This window comes from Acanthochromis polyacanthus, chromosome 3 (genome assembly GCF_021347895.1).
Source record: "Acanthochromis polyacanthus isolate Apoly-LR-REF ecotype Palm Island chromosome 3, KAUST_Apoly_ChrSc, whole genome shotgun sequence".
Lineage (NCBI taxonomy): Eukaryota > Metazoa > Chordata > Actinopteri > Pomacentridae > Acanthochromis > Acanthochromis polyacanthus.
This window is the reverse complement of record NC_067115.1, coordinates 25123810-25143901: the sequence shown is the minus strand read 5'-3', so window position 1 is coordinate 25143901 and position 20092 is coordinate 25123810. Positions and strand designations below refer to the sequence as shown.

Here is a 20092-nt window from a genome sequence, read left to right as displayed (position 1 = left end):
TCGCAGAACTTTCTGTTCTGAAGTTGTAGAGGAGATGAGCGAAGTCATTATTCTCCATAAATGGATTCAAAAATCAGAACAAGAGAGCTCCAAGCCTTTAACAACACTGATGTTGATACATGTTTGATAAAGAAGATACAGTGCAGATGACCAGAGCAAACAGTCACATCTTAATTAGTTGGCACAGTTTCTTTTAGAGCTCTGAATTGTTATGATCCTGCTTCAGCCCCTGCCCTTCTTTCCCCTTCCACTTGGACTCTGTTTTGCTCTGACCTCTTCGTGGATATTCCGCAGCTTTCTGTCTGCCAGTTTTGTTCCCCTACTAACTCCTGGATTCCCTGAGCCTGCCTGTTTTGCCCCCTTAGTTCTGTAAGTACATTGTTGTCTGGTTTAGTTTTCCCCTGTTTGGTTTTGTAGCTGAGCTGTGGGTTTTTGTAGGTCTAGTTTGTAGTTCATTCAAGTCTTAGATTTTGTTTAGTTTGTCTCCTGGTTTGTTTTACCCTTCCAGTATTGGTTTAGTTTTTCTTTAAATAAAGACGTATTTCTGTTGCCGTCTGCCTGTCATGTCTGTGCCTGTGCTCTTTATGTTATTTATACTGCTGATGCTTTTCACAAAAGAGTTAAAGCATCCACACTAAATACATGAAGCCAGATTTATAATGCAGATAAATGAATCCCATGAGCATATACTCTAATATGTTCTCAATTACAATCACGAAGAGCACGTCATCAGTGCTGTCTGTGTTGCAGCGGCCATTAAAAACCTATCACGGTGTAATGTGTTGCAGGGATGAGCCCAGGTGTGTGAAGCTGTGCTTATAAATAAGATAACCTCATTTGTTTTGCTTTCTACAGAGATGATGTCACAGCAGGGCCTTGAGCTCTTTTCTATCTGCTTCTGTATTGATGCCAAAGGGAACAACTCGATAAACATTTCCTCGATGAGGCATCACAACCTTTCAGATGAACTGGCATTTCGAGTGAACATAAATTAAAAGGTGAGACAAAGAAATGTGGACAGCAGCAAGTCGGCTGCATGACATCAATATGAGCATTTTCCTTCTGTCTTCATAGCCAGCTAGCCCTCTTCCCTCAGACTTGTTTACAAGCCATATACACTTGGCACTCACTCAAAACTCCTGCTTCCCACTTTAAAGTACTGTCAGTACCAAGTCTCACTTGCTTGAAGTGATACTTCTTCAGAGTTACAAGCTGGGAAACCTCATACCTGTTTAAAGGCACAGCGGAGCTCCTTCAGTCCGACCATATGAGCCGTCTCGGCGAGCATCCTCGGCCCCATTAGCTCACAGAAGTCATCAAAGTCTACATGACCACCCCCTGCAGAAACACAGAGGACACACTCATACAATAGACACTCGGATGCACAGATTTACTACCAAAGAATGACGCAGGTGTCTCCCTGGACTGTCTGTGCTGCACATAAAGGATATTGACACATAAAATATGTTGCTGTAGCACCATATTTATCATTCTAGTAACAATGGTAAAACTTGATTCACTAGTTTTTGTTATTGACAATAAGTTTACTGTTAAATCCTAATTTTGAAGATTTTTTTCCAAGACTGAGTGACTGTAACTCTGGATTTACTCTCCTTGTTACATCCTCTACTAGTCACGTGGTTGGTAATGGACCTTGTAGAGCCTCTGTGTTGGGATGGATTGTGGAGAGACTATTGTTTTCAGCTGACTAAAGACTGAGCTCCAGATCCAACCTGGCAGTCATCAGGAGTGACTGGCCTGGAGCTCCAGACCTGCTATCAGCCCTGGTTCACCACACCTCCTGACCTGTCAGATTGGTCCACCATCACAACTCCTCCTCCCACAAGATCCCAACCATCACCACACCTGTGATATAAATCTGCAAAAACTATAAATCTTACCAAGTCTATGTGTATTATTTTTAGTCAAAATGTCTCATCCCACTTGATTTAAGATAAATTCACTCGACAACTTGACATTCCAGCAACATAGAGGGACTTGTTTTAAGGCAACGCACCTTAAATATATTAAGTCAAACAATCTTGACATTATCTTGTTTTAACCCTCATGTCGTCCTGCCAGTCAAACTGACCCGTTTTAAAATGTGGAGAAAAAAAACATGTTTTCACAGTAAAAACTTCCACTTTTCAAAATTCTTTGGGAAATTTTTTAACATTTAAGAACATTCAGAAAAATATCAACCAAAATCCAGTGAAATTCGATGGATTGATTTTTCTTTCCCCCCTGAATGTTCTTAAAGCAAATAGAGCTTGTACTGATATATGGAATCACTTTAGGTATTTTTAGGATTTATGTTTTATGGAAGATTTTTATTCATTTTTTGAAAATATTTATAATTTATAATTTTTTAAATTTCTTGCCAAATTTGAGTTGTTTTTTTTAAATAAAACTTTTCAGGGAAACTTAAGGAATTTCCTTCCTGAAGGTTTTGCAAATTTTTGGGGGGATTTTTTGCAGAATTTTTTTTTTCAGACAAGGAAACACAATGTTTTTGGTGCTGTAAATGAGGACAACAGGAGGGTTAAGACATCTAAGCTTGACAATCCTGGTAAAATATAGCTTAAAATAAGTTTTCCACTAATTTTAAGATCTTAACATTCTAAATATATCTTATTTCAAGAAATCTTACCAAGCCATTTTTCACTTCTTCTATTGGCAGATTTTTTCACTTATTTCAAGGTAAAAATTCTCTGAAATAAGTTTTTTATTTCCCCTTGCTTTGAGAGGGGCATTTTTCCAGTGTAAGTCTGCAGCCAAACTCTCAGTCAGGGTGGATGGGATTTAGTGTGACCAGTTCGCTCTGGTGCCTCTTGAGTCTGTGTTTTGTGTTCGTTCTGTGTGGTCTGTAGGTTCCATAAGTTAAGTAGCCACTGAGGGGTGGCCACTTGGAATAAAGCTCCCATTAGCAGCCTGCTAATTTGGTGAGAAGCTGCTTGTGACTTTCGTATTTGCATGTTGTCTTGTTAAGAAGCGTGTGTTTTGAAGTAGCAGTTTTACTTAGTTAATTATGCACACTTGACACATTTGTGCTGTATTAGTTTCTGTTGTTTGGTGTTGTTTCTGTGCTTAAGTTTAGACGAGGTGTTGTGGTGTTTGCGTGTAGCTAGGTTAAGAACTACATTTTCCTTTGTTTGACCACTTTTGTATTACTTCTGTCACTGAGCAAAACATTGCTTTACCAAACCTATTACATCTGGTTGTTTTTGTTCCACCCAGCTGACCCTAGCGGTTGGGACGTAACACTTCTTTTAGCTCTGTTTTGTTCTCCACCCATTCCTGATGAAAATGTGACTCTTTGTCTGCCAAATGACATATCACTTTCTCACTACAACTCTTCTTTATCACATTAGGCTACATGTCGTAATTTCTACTTGTACTTTAGCAATATAAATGAGAAAAAGTAAAGTGTATGAGTCGGTATGTTTTTTTGTTTTTTGTTTTTTTTTTACATTAGCCTGCAAGCAGCAAATATTGTAGTACTGCTGCTACATGGGCCTGGGTAAGTTGATGTATAAAGGCATCAGAATGCCCCTTTGAAATGCATACGGTTGAAAGGCATCTTCCCCCTCCCCCTGCGCTGTTCAGAAGATCAGAATTGCGTCCAACTATGCCTACTTCAGTGTTGTTGATGGCCATATGTGAGGACATAAGCAAGTTTTCATGATTTTTATGATATTCTTTACACACCCATTTCTGCCATTTTGTAGCTTGTACAAACAAGTGCAAAGCTATGAACGCCTTTCAGGGCAGATTTCTATGTGTTAACCTCTTTTTTATACAATTTAAACATTTGATCGATCTTCATGATGGCCACCATAGCCCAGCCTTAAAGATCTGGTCTTTCTGGTATTTTTTTATTTATTTTTTAATATGTCTGTGGCGTTCCATTCATCAAAAGCTCAGAATTCTAAAGTCGTGTTTCCTTGCAGGCCAGATTCCCAAACAGCTCTATCCTCCAGCAGGCTGTTTTGGAAACCATTTGTGTAAAATATATGAATTATTTATGAGTGACTATTGCGACTGACTGGAGGTATGGCCCTGGGTTTACCTCCACTTTTTAATGAAGAATTCAAATTTTTTTGTCTCATCTTTACCTGCAGCTGGAGACCTAATAGTAGTCTGGAAACTGATCCTGAAGGAGAAGAACTTCCAGCACATCTAAAACTCACAGGAGGTTTCAGGATGATAATATTGTAGCGTATTGTTGGTTCCATAACAAAGCAGACCTGTTTTTTCCAAAGTAGCCAGCGGGAGGTTGTTGACTTAACCCAGCTTCAGCACCATTTGTCAATGACAGAAGGATTCTAAAACTGAATTCCAGCCAATCCTGACAAATTTTAATTCTTCTGACCAGCAACAGCACACTTCAGTTTTCAGACCTCTGCCCAAACATCAACCTCTAGGGCTGAAAAATGAAGCCAAGGAGGAACTGCCAAAACTGCAGTTCCTTGAAAGTCCACTTGAGGTTTGCTACAAGGTGAGTCAATCCCCAAAACCCTCATGCTAAAATATTTAACTTTATAGCAGAAATAAACATGTTTATAGCCCTGTACCAAGATGATTCTGGTATCTATAGCTAATTTTACTACTAAAGAAGGGGGAGTTTCTATATAGCTCATCTGTTTTAACTGTATGACAGTTTAAAGTTGTGCAAAGTTATGGATGTGGTACCTCTGAGTGACAGGTGGGTGCGGTCAGTCAGTGGTCTGGAGATGTTTTCATGGCCTCCACTCATGCTCGACTTCTTTGCTAATTTTTGGATGAGCCAGGAGTTGAGAGGAATCAGGCACTGCCGAGATAGCAATATCTGGAGCCACCACACGGAGCTTTAAAACTACTTTTCAAGAAACCTGTGGGTGATATTGCAGAGGGTTTATCCATCTTTTTATACATTCTATACTTGTGACTATAAAGGTTTGTGTAGGTAGTTGGACAGGGTGTGCTTAGGTTAAATCTTCCCAGCATATTTGATTTGACTTCAAAGTGAAACATAACAGGTCCAACTTAAATGTTCACTCTTGAGACAGAAATTTCAAACCTTAGATTAATTTTAGTTGTTTTAGTAGTTTAACGGTGCAGAAGATACCCCACCATTACTACAGTCCATTTAAGAAGCTATTTCTTCTTCTTTTTTTGTTAAAATCCACGATAGGCCTCTAATTTGATACAGCAGGGAAAACACAGCTGATGGTTCATTCAGTTCCATTAAGGGTCCCAGTGAGCCATGATACTGAGCAGGCCTGAACAAAAGCAGGACGTTGGCCGGTGCAGCCACCATTAATACACGTTTTCAAGCACTTTTATTGAAAGCTATGGTCAGCACTGGGTTTATGTACAAAAACTATGCTTTAGTGATATGCTAAACTGGAATCTATCAGGTAGATGCAGTGCATATTTATAGATGTGTCATTTATCTGAGCTTTTTCAGTTTGAGCATACAAATAAAAGTCAGTGCGAGAACTTCATGAATATCCTCAGTGAATACATGCTGTTATATCAGTGTATTCAGCTGCATGCTCATTGTGCTGCCTTCAGCCCAGTTAGAACCAGTTTGTTTTGTTGGACTTCCTCTGCAGTTATCAGAACAGACTGATACAATGAGACGGCTCATGTTATTAGTCTGACAAAGGACAGGCTCATTTGATAGCGCAGACCAATGGGCTCGGACTGTTTTCATTATGTGGGCCTTGGTGGGAGTGAAAGACTACTTCAATAAAGCCATGCGGTCATTTTGTGGTTCCAAAATTGAATCAGCGCTCCGAGTCTCGTGGCTGTTGAGAGACAGAATCAAGCCACAGCAAACTCTGCTTGGATAGAAAGTAGTCTGAATGGTGGTGAATCATGAAACTAAGAGCTGAACCTGTCATCTAGCTACTGCAGCAGCTGTAGGAAATAAAACACCTCTTCTGGCATTTTATTTTTGAGTTAGCAAAAGATTTTCATACTTGCCTCAAGGTAAAATACATTTTTTTGGCTGACTTTACCCTTGTAGAGCAGCAATCTGGGGGGATTCCTCGCTGCGCCTTGAAGAATTTCTGCCTTAAGTGGGTCAGTCTATAATCACAGAGTTGAAAAATGCTGCCAAAAGTCTTGGGGGATTATTTTTAATTGATAGTGTGGTAACTGTTTTCAAAAGGAGACTGGATTTCATTGAGCAGAGATTAAGCTGGAATGTCTAAAGCCCATTATACCTTATTGATCAAACCATGCTAAGACAACAGTCATATTATACAACATGAAACATGACGTAAAAAATAATATACACTGACAGCTGCTGAAGGCCTGGTTTGCTCAATATACTCTTAAAGATCCCTTTCTATGTATATCATGTATCTTTTATATTTTGAACTTTGACGTGTAAAGCTTAAAATCCAAATCACTCTTTAAGGCCCTGTCACACTCTAGCGTATAGAGCCAGCGCCTGAGGAACGTATCGAATATTTCGAAAAAATGTTTATACGCAGCCTAGCGTACCGTCAGCGTATGAGTAGCATATGAGTAGCGTATGTCAGCGTATGTGAGCGTATGTGATGTGATGTGTTTTTGAGTTGGACGTATGCCGACGTTGGCAGTTGAGTATGCTAGACACAGAAGAAGAAGGCGTAGAAGGCTGACGTTCCGCATACGCTTCTCATACGTTGGAGGTACGCTGATATGTGTCGGTATACGTTCAACTCAAATACACGTCACATCACATACGCTCACATGCGCTGACATACGCTATGCATACGCTACTCATACGCTACTCATATGCTCACGGTACGCTAGGCTCACGTTACTCTAACGGTCATTAACCGAAAATCGACCTCGTACGCTTAAAAGTTGTGCGTATAAATCATTTTTCGAAATATTTGATACATTACTCATACGCTTGCTCTATACGCTAGAGTGTGACAGGGCCTTGACGCTAGGTTTCGTGACCCACTCAATTTCAACGTATGAGAAGCGTACTCGATGTATGAGTAACGTATCTTCAGCGTACCTCTAGCGTGTTCAGCGTATGAGGAATGTATGAGGCGCGTACAATTCATACGTCAGCATACGCTGAAAATTTTTTGTGCATGTTCAAAAAATGTTTTGGCCGTCAGCGTACATCAGCGTACAGCGACGTACCCCGGCGTAGTCGAAACGTATTCCAGCGTACCCCTAGCGTGTTTCAGTGTATGTCAGCGTGTCCCCAAAAAGTCCATACGTTCCTCATACGCTTGCTCTATGCGCTAGAGTGTGACAGGGCCTTTATGACTGTAATATCACATCAAGTGGCAGTCATTTTATGTTTCCCGCTGCCTGTACACAAAGATGAGCGAACCCTCTGTTGCATCACCCAAAGGTTTACTAATCAGTGGCTTTGAAGCTCAGTGCAGTGTCGTTGCAGTGGCTGGTTCCTCCAAACTCCTGGCTATTAAAAAATGAACAAAGAGATGAAGCATGACAGACTTGTCACTCAAAGCAGCCGTTCCCTGAATTATGCAGAACTGTGGGCATCATACAATTTCAACATGTGAACTATAAAGAATTCACCCACCTTACAATTTTAATAACCTATAGGGACTAAAACTATTTCTTACAGCAAAAATATTTATTCAGTTTGTTCATGTACATTGTAGACAGATGTAATGTTACAGTTCTATGTTGTCTTTTCTTTTTTTAAAGAGTGGCAGTACCATAATATATTGTTTTTCCTCATCAGCCCCCTCCTCCTTGTAACAATAAAAAGCAGCAATGACATTTTATTCATTAAAGAAAATAGCAGTTTGCAAACTAATTCGAGCAGGGAACCTACCAACACACACCTTTTTTTTTTTAAAAAAAAGGAAACTGCCATTAATACATATTCTCAGCAAGTGAACCTCATTTTACGCACTGCCTGCTTCACACAGGGTCACATACATATTTACCTAGTCAAGCATGTACTTAATTTACCTGTGCACATGTTTGTGGATCCACCTCTGTGGAAACAAATCATGGCTACTTACATCCTATCATGCTTCACCTCAGCCCAGTGGGATAGATTTCAAAGTGTAGAAATAAGAGAGGGGAGGCAGCCAGTGTTTGTGAATTTTTTCAGCTGAGCAACACGCAGCATATTTGATCTCCTGCAATTTCAGAAATGACATGAAATCTCGCAGCCGAGATGCGTTCAAGAGGGGGGTAAACTAATTTTCAAAAAAAGGAGAATTCGATTAATGCCATTTAAAGAGGCAAAGGAGATTATTCTGGTTTGTTAGCAGTCTTTCTAAACCCCTCCTCAGGGAGACCAAAGATAGCAATCTGAGACGTTGGATGCACAGTCAGATCTAGTATCTATCATGTAAAATTAAAAAAAATAGACCTCCAGTACTTCACCAATCTTGAGCAAGACCAAAACATATGGGTCAAGTCTGCTGGTGCCTGAGAGCATCTGTCGCAAATATCTCAGAGGTTTGGATGAATCTTTGGAAGATTAGCTTGACTAAGTTAGATTCTGTGGAGTACTTTGAGGTGAATGAGGCAGAGCATTCCGCAGGAAGATGAGTTAACTGTTGACGTGTTTATTTCTGCCGTAAAGCTGGTCGTTTTAACATGGAGATTTATGGGGATTAGTCATGCATTGCCAGCCCATTTTGTAGAACATAATGGTATGGGTTAAGACTATCATTCTATATGGGGGGAAATGCTGTGTTTGCTGTTTAAATTTCTACAAACCAATCACAGACTTCATGAGCAGGACTAAGTAAAGCATTGGTCATATATGTGCATATAGTGACGGGTAGAATTGCCCACTGTAAACTGCAGACTTGAAGTACAACTCAGCCAGCTGTCATCTGCTAAAGTTCTCTGATGACTCTGTGATCGACAGCTTCATCTGAGATGATGATGTTCAGGTGTACAGAGAACTGACCCAGGATTCTGTAGACTGGTGCCAGTGGAACCACCTCCAAATCAACGACTAAAGAACTGGTGGGCACATATTCTGAACATCCAGGGCATGGACATGGAGAAAGTGGACTCCTACAAGTACCTGGGTGTTCACCTGAACAGTAAACTGGACTGGTCAGACCACACTAGTACATTTTACAAGAAGGGTCAAAGTAGACTCTATCTGCTAAGGAGACTGAGGTCTCCTGGGGTGCAGGAGGCACTCCTGAGGACTGAATATGACTCTGTGGTGACATCAGCCATCTTTTATGGAGTGGTCTGCTGGGCAGCAGGATCTCAGCTGCTGACAGAAGGAAACTTGTTCGGCTGATGGAGAAGGTCAGCTCTGGCCTGGGGAGCCCCATGGACCCAGTACAGGTGGTGGAGAAAGGAGGATGTGAGCCAAGCTAACAAACCTGCTGGATAGTGACTCCCACCCCATGTACGACACTCTAAGGGCACTGGGCAGCTCCTTTAGCGACAGACTGATCACCCCAGGTGTGTGAAGGAGCATTACTGCATGTCCTTCCTTCCTGCTGACATCAGACTTTATAATCGGCCCTGCTCCCAACAGACCACACACTCACATACCAGTTAGCCAACTGTCATGTGCAATAAACCAAAGTCCTAATCCCAATACATTATATAAAAAAAGGGCCATACTAATTATTTTGCATGTGTTAACCGTTCTGTGTACATTATATCGGTTTGCTTCTAAATATTCTTAAACTTGTGCTCATTGTATCCTTGTTAGGGTCCGAGCACCGAGGGTGCGAAGGACAGGCGGTGCCAGGGCACCGACTGTCCAAGGCACCAGCGGTGCCAAGGACCCTATTGAAACCCTAGGGTTTATTATTATTATTATTATTATTATTAGGGTCCGAGCACCGAGGGTGCGAAGGACAGGCGGTGCCAGGGCACCGACTGTCCAAGGCACCAGCGGTGCCAAGGACCCTATTGAAACCCTAGGGTTTATTATTATTATTATTATTATTATTATTATTATTATTATTAGGGTCCGAGCACCGAGGGTGCGAAGGACAGGCGGTGCCAGGGCACCGACTGTCCAAGGCACCAGCGGTGCCAAGGACCCTATTGAAACCCTAGGGTTTATTATTATTATTAGGGTCCGAGCACCGAGGGTGCGAAGGACAGGCGGTGCCAGGGCACCGACTGTCCAAGGCACCAGCGGTGCCAAGGACCCTATTGAAACCCTAGGGTTTATTATTATTATTATTATTATTATTATTTTTTTTTTTTTTTTTTTTTTTTTTTTCTCCCGTAAAGTAAATTGGCTTTTTGGCGGCCTTATCATACTCCAAAACGCGTGAAATTTGGCATGCACATCAGGACTGGCGAAAAATTTGATATTTTATGGGAGTTGCGCATGTGCGTGGCAAAATGGCTCTATAGCGCCACCTGCAAAGTTGAAAAAGTAGTCATTAGGCCAACTGCCACAATGTTTCATGTACAGCTACAATATTTGGTGGGCATATGCAGAACATCTGGACACACCAAAAAGTCAATTACAGCCACGCCCTAAACCCAACAGGAAGTCGGCCATCTTCAATTTGCTGTAAATTTTTCAAACTTAATCGCTCCTCGGGAAATGACTTGCCTTTTTGGCGGCCTTATCATGAACCAAAACGCGTGAAATTTGGCGTGCACATCAGGACTGGCGAAAAATTTGATATTTTATGGGAGTTGCGCATATGTGTGAAAAAATGGCTCTATAGCGCCACCTGCAAAATTGAAAAAGTGGTCATTAGGCCAACTTCCACAATGTTTTATTTACAGCTACAATATTTGGTGGGCATATGCACCACATCAGGACACACCAAAAAGTCAATCACAGCCACACCCTAAACCCAACAGGAAGTCGGCCATCTTGAATTTGCTGTACATTTGTCAAAATTTATAGCTCCTAGTGGATAAGTCTGAGAGAACTGAAATTTGGCCAGTACATGCACCAGACCTTTCTGATGAAAAGTTATCAAAAACTCAACCAGAAGCCAAAAGGTGTGGCCATGGCGGAGCCTCAAACAACTGATCCTTCGCCATGAAACAGGAAGTGGTGTCTAATTCTTCTCAACATGCTCCAATCTGCCTGAAACTTTACATGTATGATGACAGTCCTGCCCTGATGTCATCCACATAGGGATATTCATTGACAGTCATAGCGCCACCTTGTGGTTTCAGGAAATAGACATCTTTTACACTTTCATGCCGTATTGTTACCCGGTTGATCATATTCACTTCAAATGCAGTGACAACAGCCTAAACACATTGATGATGCATCCCAGTGAAAATGGTGACTTGTCATCAAAGGGCGTGTCTGTGGCGGCCAAACCAATTTCGATGTTTCGCCATGAAAATTTAACGATTCATATCTCAGCTGAACAACATCCTATCTGCCTCAGACTTCACATGCTGGATACCAGGTCCAGTCTGAACACATCCACACTCATAAATTTTGGAAAAGTCATAGCGCCACCTGTTGGTAATAGTAAGTTTAAGGCCTTATATTTTCAGGTACAATGGCCCCAAACTTGGTGATATCATGCTGGAAATTGGTCAGTCGAGTCTTCACCTCTTGACAATCACACACTGTGAAGGGTGTGACATTTCATGCAACGCTGTTGCCGTAGCAACCAAATATCGCCATGAAAAACAAAGCCCTTTCTGACAGGTTAGGAATACTCCAATGCTCACAAAAATTACCACACACATCACCATTGACCCAAGGAACAACACTGTATGCATCTCGGCACTGCACATGCTATAGCGCCCCCTACAGTATTTTTAACAAACAGCCCCCCCAGCACGTTTCACCTACATCCATGAAATTTGGGAGGCTTATAGAGCACATCAGGACGCACAAAAAAGCCTCTTGGAGCCATGTCCTAAACCCAACAGGAAGTCGGCCATCTTGGATTAATTGTGAGATTTTTGATGATTTTTCTCATTTTTGAGAGTTAATACCTCCTCGGGGATAATTCCAGGAGACCTGAAATTTTGTCAGTCCACACAGCAGGACTTGGTGATGAAAAGTTATCAAAAGTTCAACCAGAAGCCAAATGGCGTGGCCATGGCGACCATTAGAGTTTTGATGCTTCGCCATGAAACAACAACTGCTGTATAACTCTCCTCTGCATGCTCCAATCTGCCTCAAACTTTCCATGTGTGATCAAAATCCAATCCTGATCACATCTACAGGCCAACAGACACTCTCAGTCGCAGCGCCACCTGTTGGAGGGACAGTAAATGCTGTATAACTGGCCTCTACATGATCAAATCAGCCTGAAACTTTTCATGAGTGATCAGAGTCCAACCCTCATCACATCCACTGTGTGAAATACACTCTGAGTTACAGCGCCACCTGGTGGATAGACAGGAAATGCTCTATAACTGCTCTGAACATGCGACAGTCTGGCTGAAATTTTACATGTATGATTGGACTCTGGTCCAGATGCGATTCAGAGGCCGACATACACTCTCAGTCGCAGCGCCACCTGGTGGTCGTGCGTGGATTCACCGACCAGCGTGGATGCGAGGACCCGTCCATCGCTGCTTGCAGCTTTAATTATTATTATTATTATTTTATTTTTATTTTTTTTCTCCCGTAAAGTAAATTGGCTTTTTGGCGGCCTTATCATACTCCAAAACGCGTGAAATTTGGCATGCACATCAGGACTGGCGAAAAATTTGATATTTTATGGGAGTTGCGCATGTGCGTGGCAAAATGGCTCTATAGCGCCACCTGCAAACTTGAAAAAGTAGTCATTAGGCCAACTGCCACAATGTTTCATGTACAGCTACAATATTTGGTGGGCATATGCAGAACATCTGGACACACCAAAAAGTCAATTACAGCCACGCCCTAAACCCAACAGGAAGTCGGCCACCTTCAATTTGCTGTAAATTTTTCAAACTTAATCGCTCCTCGGGAAATGACTTGCCTTTTTGGCGGCCTTATCATGAACCAAAACGCGTGAAATTTGGCGTGCACATCAGGACTGGCGAAAAATTTGATATTTTATGGGAGTTGCGCATATGTGTGAAAAAATGGCTCTATAGCGCCACCTGCAAAATTGAAAAAGTGGTCATTAGGCCAACTTCCACAATGTTTTATTTACAGCTACAATATTTGGTGGGCATATGCACCACATCAGGACACACCAAAAAGTCAATCACAGCCACACCCTAAACCCAACAGGAAGTCGGCCATCTTGAATTTGCTGTACATTTGTCAAAATTTATAGCTCCTAGTGGATAAGTCTGAGAGAACTGAAATTTGGCCAGTACATGCACCAGACCTTTCTGATGAAAAGTTATCAAAAACTCAACCAGAAGCCAAAAGGTGTGGCCATGGCGGAGCCTCAAACAACTGATCCTTCGCCATGAAACAGGAAGTGGTGTCTAATTCTTCTCAACATGCTCCAATCTGCCTGAAACTTTACATGTATGATGACAGTCCTGCCCTGATGTCATCCACATAGGGATATTCATTGACAGTCATAGCGCCACCTTGTGGTTTCAGGAAATAGACATCTTTTACACTTTCATGCCGTATTGTTACCCGGTTGATCATATTCACTTCAAATGCAGTGACAACAGCCTAAACACATTGATGATGCATCCCAGTGAAAATGGTGACTTGTCATCAAAGGGCGTGTCTGTGGCGGCCAAACCAATTTCGATGTTTCGCCATGAAAATTTAACGATTCATATCTCAGCTGAACAACATCCTATCTGCCTCAGACTTCACATGCTGGATACCAGGTCCAGTCTGAACACATCCACACTCATAAATTTTGGAAAAGTCATAGCGCCACCTGTTGGTAATAGTAAGTTTAAGGCCTTATATTTTCAGGTACAATGGCCCCAAACTTGGTGATATCATGCTGGAAATTGGTCAGTCGAGTCTTCACCTCTTGACAATCACACACTGTGAAGGGTGTGACATTTCATGCAACGCTGTTGCCGTAGCAACCAAATATCGCCATGAAAAACAAAGCCCTTTCTGACAGGTTAGGAATACTCCAATGCTCACAAAAATTACCACACACATCACCATTGACCCAAGGAACAACACTGTATGCATCTCGGCACTGCACATGCTATAGCGCCCCCTACAGTATTTTTAACAAACAGCCCCCCCAGCACGTTTCACCTACATCCATGAAATTTGGGAGGCTTATAGAGCACATCAGGACGCACAAAAAAGCCTCTTGGAGCCATGTCCTAAACCCAACAGGAAGTCGGCCATCTTGGATTAATTGTGAGATTTTTGATGATTTTTCTCATTTTTGAGAGTTAATACCTCCTCGGGGATAATTCCAGGAGACCTGAAATTTTGTCAGTCCACACAGCAGGACTTGGTGATGAAAAGTTATCAAAAGTTCAACCAGAAGCCAAATGGCGTGGCCATGGCGACCATTAGAGTTTTGATGCTTCGCCATGAAACAACAACTGCTGTATAACTCTCCTCTGCATGCTCCAATCTGCCTCAAACTTTCCATGTGTGATCAAAATCCAATCCTGATCACATCTACAGGCCAACAGACACTCTCAGTCGCAGCGCCACCTGTTGGAGGGACAGTAAATGCTGTATAACTGGCCTCTACATGATCAAATCAGCCTGAAACTTTTCATGAGTGATCAGAGTCCAACCCTCATCACATCCACTGTGTGAAATACACTCTGAGTTACAGCGCCACCTGGTGGATAGACAGGAAATGCTCTATAACTGCTCTGAACATGCGACAGTCTGGCTGAAATTTTACATGTATGATTGGACTCTGGTCCAGATGCGATTCAGAGGCCGACATACACTCTCAGTCGCAGCGCCACCTGGTGGTCGTGCGTGGATTCACCGACCAGCGTGGATGCGAGGACCCGTCCATCGCTGCTTGCAGCTTTAATTATTATTATTATTATTTTATTTTTTATTTTTTTTCTCCCGTAAAGTAAATTGGCTTTTTGGCGGCCTTATCATACTCCAAAACGCGTGAAATTTGGCATGCACATCAGGACTGGCGAAAAATTTGATATTTTATGGGAGTTGCGCATGTGCGTGGCAAAATGGCTCTATAGCGCCACCTGCAAACTTGAAAAAGTAGTCATTAGGCCAACTGCCACAATGTTTCATGTACAGCTACAATATTTGGTGGGCATATGCAGAACATCTGGACACACCAAAAAGTCAATTACAGCCACGCCCTAAACCCAACAGGAAGTCGGCCACCTTCAATTTGCTGTAAATTTTTCAAACTTAATCGCTCCTCGGGAAATGACTTGCCTTTTTGGCGGCCTTATCATGAACCAAAACGCGTGAAATTTGGCGTGCACATCAGGACTGGCGAAAAATTTGATATTTTATGGGAGTTGCGCATATGTGTGAAAAATGGCTCTATAGCGCCACCTGCAAAATTGAAACAGTGGTCATTAGGCCAACTTCCACAATGTTTTATTTACAGCTACAATATTTGGTGGGCATATGCACCACATCAGGACACACCAAAAAGTCAATCACAGCCACACCCTAAACCCAACAGGAAGTCGGCCATCTTGAATTTGCTGTACATTTGTCAAAATTTATAGCTCCTAGTGGATAAGTCTGAGAGAACTGAAATTTGGCCAGTACATGCACCAGACCTTTCTGATGAAAAGTTATCAAAAACTCAACCAGAAGCCAAAAGGTGTGGCCATGGCGGAGCCTCAAACAACTGATCCTTCGCCATGAAACAGGAATTGGTGTCTAATTCTTCTCAACATGCTCCAATCTGCCTGAAACTTTACATGTATGATGACAGTCCTGTCCTGATGTCATCCACATAGGGATATTCATTGACAGTCATAGCGCCACCTTGTGGTTTCAGGAAATAGACATCTTTTACACTTTCATGCCCTATTGTTACCCAGTTGATCATATTCACTTCAAATGCAGTGACAACAGCCTAAACACATTGATGATGCATCCCAGTGAAAATGGTGACTTGTCATCAAAGGGCGTGTCTGTGGCGGCCAAACCAATTTCGATGTTTCGCCATGAAAATTTAACGATTCATATCTCAGCTGAACAACATCCTATCTGCCTCAGACTTCACATGCTGGATACCAGGTCCAGTCTGAACACATCCACACTCATAAATTTTGAAAAAGTCATAGCGCCACCTGTTGGTAATAGTAAGTTTAAGGCCTTTTATTTTCAGGTACAATGGCCCCAAACTTGGTGATATCATGCTGGAAATTGGTCAGTCGAGTCTTCACCTCTTGACAATCACACACTGTGAAGGGTGTGACATTTCATGTAACGCTGTTGCCGTAGCAACCAAATATCGCCATGAAAAACAAAGCCCTTTCTGACAGGTTAGGAATACTCCAATGCTCACAAAAATTACCACACACATCACCATTGACCCAAGGAACAACACTGTATGCATCTCGGCACTGCACATGCTATAGCGCCCCCTACAGTATTTTTAACAAACAGCCCCCCCAGCACGTTTCACCTACATCCATGAAATTTGGGAGGCTTATAGAGCACATCAGGACGCACAAAAAAGCCTCTTGGAGCCATGTCCTAAACCCAACAGGAAGTCGGCCATCTTGGATTAATTGTGAGATTTTTGATGATTTTTCTCATTTTTGAGAGTTAATACCTCCTAGGGGATAATTCCAGGAGACCTGAAATTTTGTCAGTCCACACAGCAGGACTTGGTTTGGAAAAGTTATCAAAAGTTTAACCAGAAGCCAAATGGCGTGGCCATGGCGACCATCAGCGTTTTGATGCTTCGCCATGAAACATCAACTGCTGTAAAACTCTCCTCTGCATGCTCCAATCTGCCTCAAACTTTCCATGTGTGATCACAATCCAATCCTGATCACATCTACAGGCCAACAGACACTCTCAGTCGCAGCGCCACCTGATGGAGGGACAGTAAATGCTGTATAACTGGCCTCTACATGATCAAATCAGCCTGAAACTTTTCATGAGTGATCAGAGTCCAACCCTCATCACATCCACTGTGTGAAATACACTCTGAGTTACAGCGCCACCTGGTGGATAGACAGGAAATGCTCTATAACTGCTCTGAACATGCTACAGTCTGGCTGAAATTTTAAATGTATGATTGGACTCTGGTCCAGATGCGATTCAGAGGCCGACATACACTCTCAGTCACAGCGCCACCTGGTGGACGTGCGTGGATTCACGACCAGCGTGGATGCGAGGACCCGTCCATCGCTGCTTGCAGCTTTAATTATTATTATTATTATTATTTATTTATTTTTTTTTTTTTCTCCCGTAAAGTAAATTGGCTTTTTGGCGGCCTTATCATACTCCAAAACGCGTGAAATTTGGCATGCACATCAGGACTGGCGAAAAATTTGATATTTTATGGGAGTTGCGCATGTGCGTGGCAAAATGGCTCTATAGCGCCACCTGCAAAGTTGAAAAAGTAGTCATTAGGCCAACTGCCACAATGTTTCATGTACAGCTACAATATTTGGTGGGCATATGCAGAACATCTGGACACACCAAAAAGTCAATTACAGCCACGCCCTAAACCCAACAGGAAGTCGGCCACCTTCAATTTGCTGTAAATTTTTCAAACTTAATCGCTCCTCGGGAAATGACTTGCCTTTTTGGCGGCCTTATCATGAACCAAAACGCGTGAAATTTGGCGTGCACATCAGGACTGGCGAAAAATTTGATATTTTATGGGAGTTGCGCATATGTGTGAAAAAATGGCTCTATAGCGCCACCTGCAAAATTGAAACAGTGGTCATTAGGCCAACTTCCACAATGTTTTATTTACAGCTACAATATTTGGTGGGCATATGCACCACATCAGGACACACCAAAAAGTCAATCACAGCCACACCCTAAACCCAACAGGAAGTCGGCCATCTTGAATTTGCTGTACATTTGTCAAAATTTATAGCTCCTAGTGGATAAGTCTGAGAGAACTGAAATTTGGCCAGTACATGCACCAGACCTTTCTGATGAAAAGTTATCAAAAACTCAACCAGAAGCCAAAAGGTGTGGCCATGGCGGAGCCTCAAACAACTGATCCTTCGCCATGAAACAGGAATTGGTGTCTAATTCTTCTCAACATGCTCCAATCTGCCTGAAACTTTACATGTATGATGACAGTCCTGTCCTGATGTCATCCACATAGGGATATTCATTGACAGTCATAGCGCCACCTTGTGGTTTCAGGAAATAGACATCTTTTACACTTTCATGCCCTATTGTTACCCAGTTGATCATATTCACTTCAAATGCAGTGACAACAGCCTAAACACATTGATGATGCATCCCAGTGAAAATGGTGACTTGTCATCAAAGGGCGTGTCTGTGGCGGCCAAACCAATTTCGATGTTTCGCCATGAAAATTTAACGATTCATATCTCAGCTGAACAACATCCTATCTGCCTCAGACTTCACATGCTGGATACCAGGTCCAGTCTGAACACATCCACACTCATAAATTTTGAAAAAGTCATAGCGCCACCTGTTGGTAATAGTAAGTTTAAGGCCTTATATTTTCAGGTACAATGGCCCCAAACTTGGTGATATCATGCTGGAAATTGGTCAGTCGAGTCTTCACCTCTTGACAATCACACACTGTGAAGGGTGTGACATTTCATGCAACGCTGTTGCCGTAGCAACCAAATATCGCCATGAAAAACAAAGCCCTTTCTGACAGGTTAGGAATACTCCAATGCTCACAAAAATTACCACACACATCACCATTGACCCAAGGAACAACACTGTATGCATCTCGGCACTGCACATGCTATAGCGCCCCCTACAGTATTTTTAACAAACAGCCCCCCAGCACGTTTCACCTACATCCATGAAATTTGGGAGGCTTATAGAGCACATCAGGACGCACAAAAAAGCCTCTTGGAGCCATGTCCTAAACCCAACAGGAAGTCGGCCATCTTGGATTAATTGTGAGATTTTTGATGATTTTTCTCATTTTTGAGAGTTAATACCTCCTAGGGGATAATTCCAGGAGACCTGAAATTTTGTCAGTCCACACAGCAGGACTTGGTTTGGAAAAGTTATCAAAAGTTTAACCAGAAGCCAAATGGCGTGGCCATGGCGACCATTAGAGTTTTGATGCTTCGCCATGAAACAACAACTGCTGTATAACTCTCCTCTGCATGCTCCAATCTGCCTCAAACTTTCCATGTGTGATCACAATCCAATCCTGATCACATCTACAGGCCAACAGACACTCTCAGTTGCAGCGCCACCTGTTGGAGGGACAATAAATGCTGTATAACTGGCCTCTACATGATCAAATCAGCCTGAAACTTTTCATGAGTGATCAGAGTCCAGCCCTCATCACATCCACTGTTTGAAATACACTCTGAGTTACAGCGCCACCTGGTGGTGGATGGGCAGGAAATGCTGTATAACTAGTCTGAACATGCTCCAATCTGGCTGAAATTTTACGTGTGATTAAACTCTGGTCCAGATGTGATTCAGAGGCCGACACACACTCTCAGTCACAGTGCCACCTGGTGAACGTGCATGGATTCGCCGACCAGCGTGGATGCGAGGACCCATCCATCGCTGCTTGCAGCTTTAATGTTCTTCTGTTTTTCTTATTTATAGCGTGTATACTTCACCTCTTTAATTAGGGTCCGAGCACCGAGGGTGCGAAGGACAGGCGGTGCCAGGGCACCGACTGTCCAAGGCACCAGCGGTGCCAAGGACCCTATTGAAACCCTAGGGTTTATTATTAGGGTCCGAGCACCGAGGGTGCGAAGGACAGGCGGTGCCAGGGCACCGACTGTCCAAGGCACCAGCGGTGCCAAGGACCCTATTGAAACCCTAGGGTTTATTATTATTATTATTATTATTATTATTATTATTATTATTATTAGGGTCCGAGCACCGAGGGTGCGAAGGACAGGCGGTGCCAGGGCACCGACTGTCCAAGGCACCAGCGGTGCCAAGGACCCTATTGAAACCCTAGGGTTTATTATTATTAGGGTCCGAGCACCAAGGGTGCGAAGGACAGGCGGTGCCAGGGCACCGACTGTCCAAGGCACCAGCGGTGCCAAGGACCCTATTGAAACCCTAGGGTTTATTATTATTATTATTATTATTATTTTTTTTTTTTTCTCCCGTAAAGTAAATTGGCTTTTT

General features: G+C 42.6%; 1 protein-coding gene and 1 long non-coding RNA gene across 2 annotated transcripts in view; both read right to left on the bottom strand.

Moving 5' to 3' along the window:
• cabp4 (calcium binding protein 4) overlaps positions 1–20092 on the bottom strand; it is a 45794-nt gene that overhangs the window by 4759 nt on the left and 20943 nt on the right. Inside the window, exon 5 of the mRNA XM_051945966.1 lies at positions 1229–1338. Coding sequence (XP_051801926.1) covers positions 1229–1338 — 110 coding nt within the window. The remainder of the gene's footprint in view (positions 1–1228; positions 1339–20092) is intronic.
• Positions 9671–19335, bottom strand: LOC127533097 (uncharacterized). The gene is made up of 3 exons (XR_007940792.1): positions 19192–19335; positions 16609–16847; positions 9671–14267 (listed from the first exon to the last, which is right to left on the bottom strand). It is a non-coding gene; the product is annotated as an uncharacterized LOC127533097 (long non-coding RNA).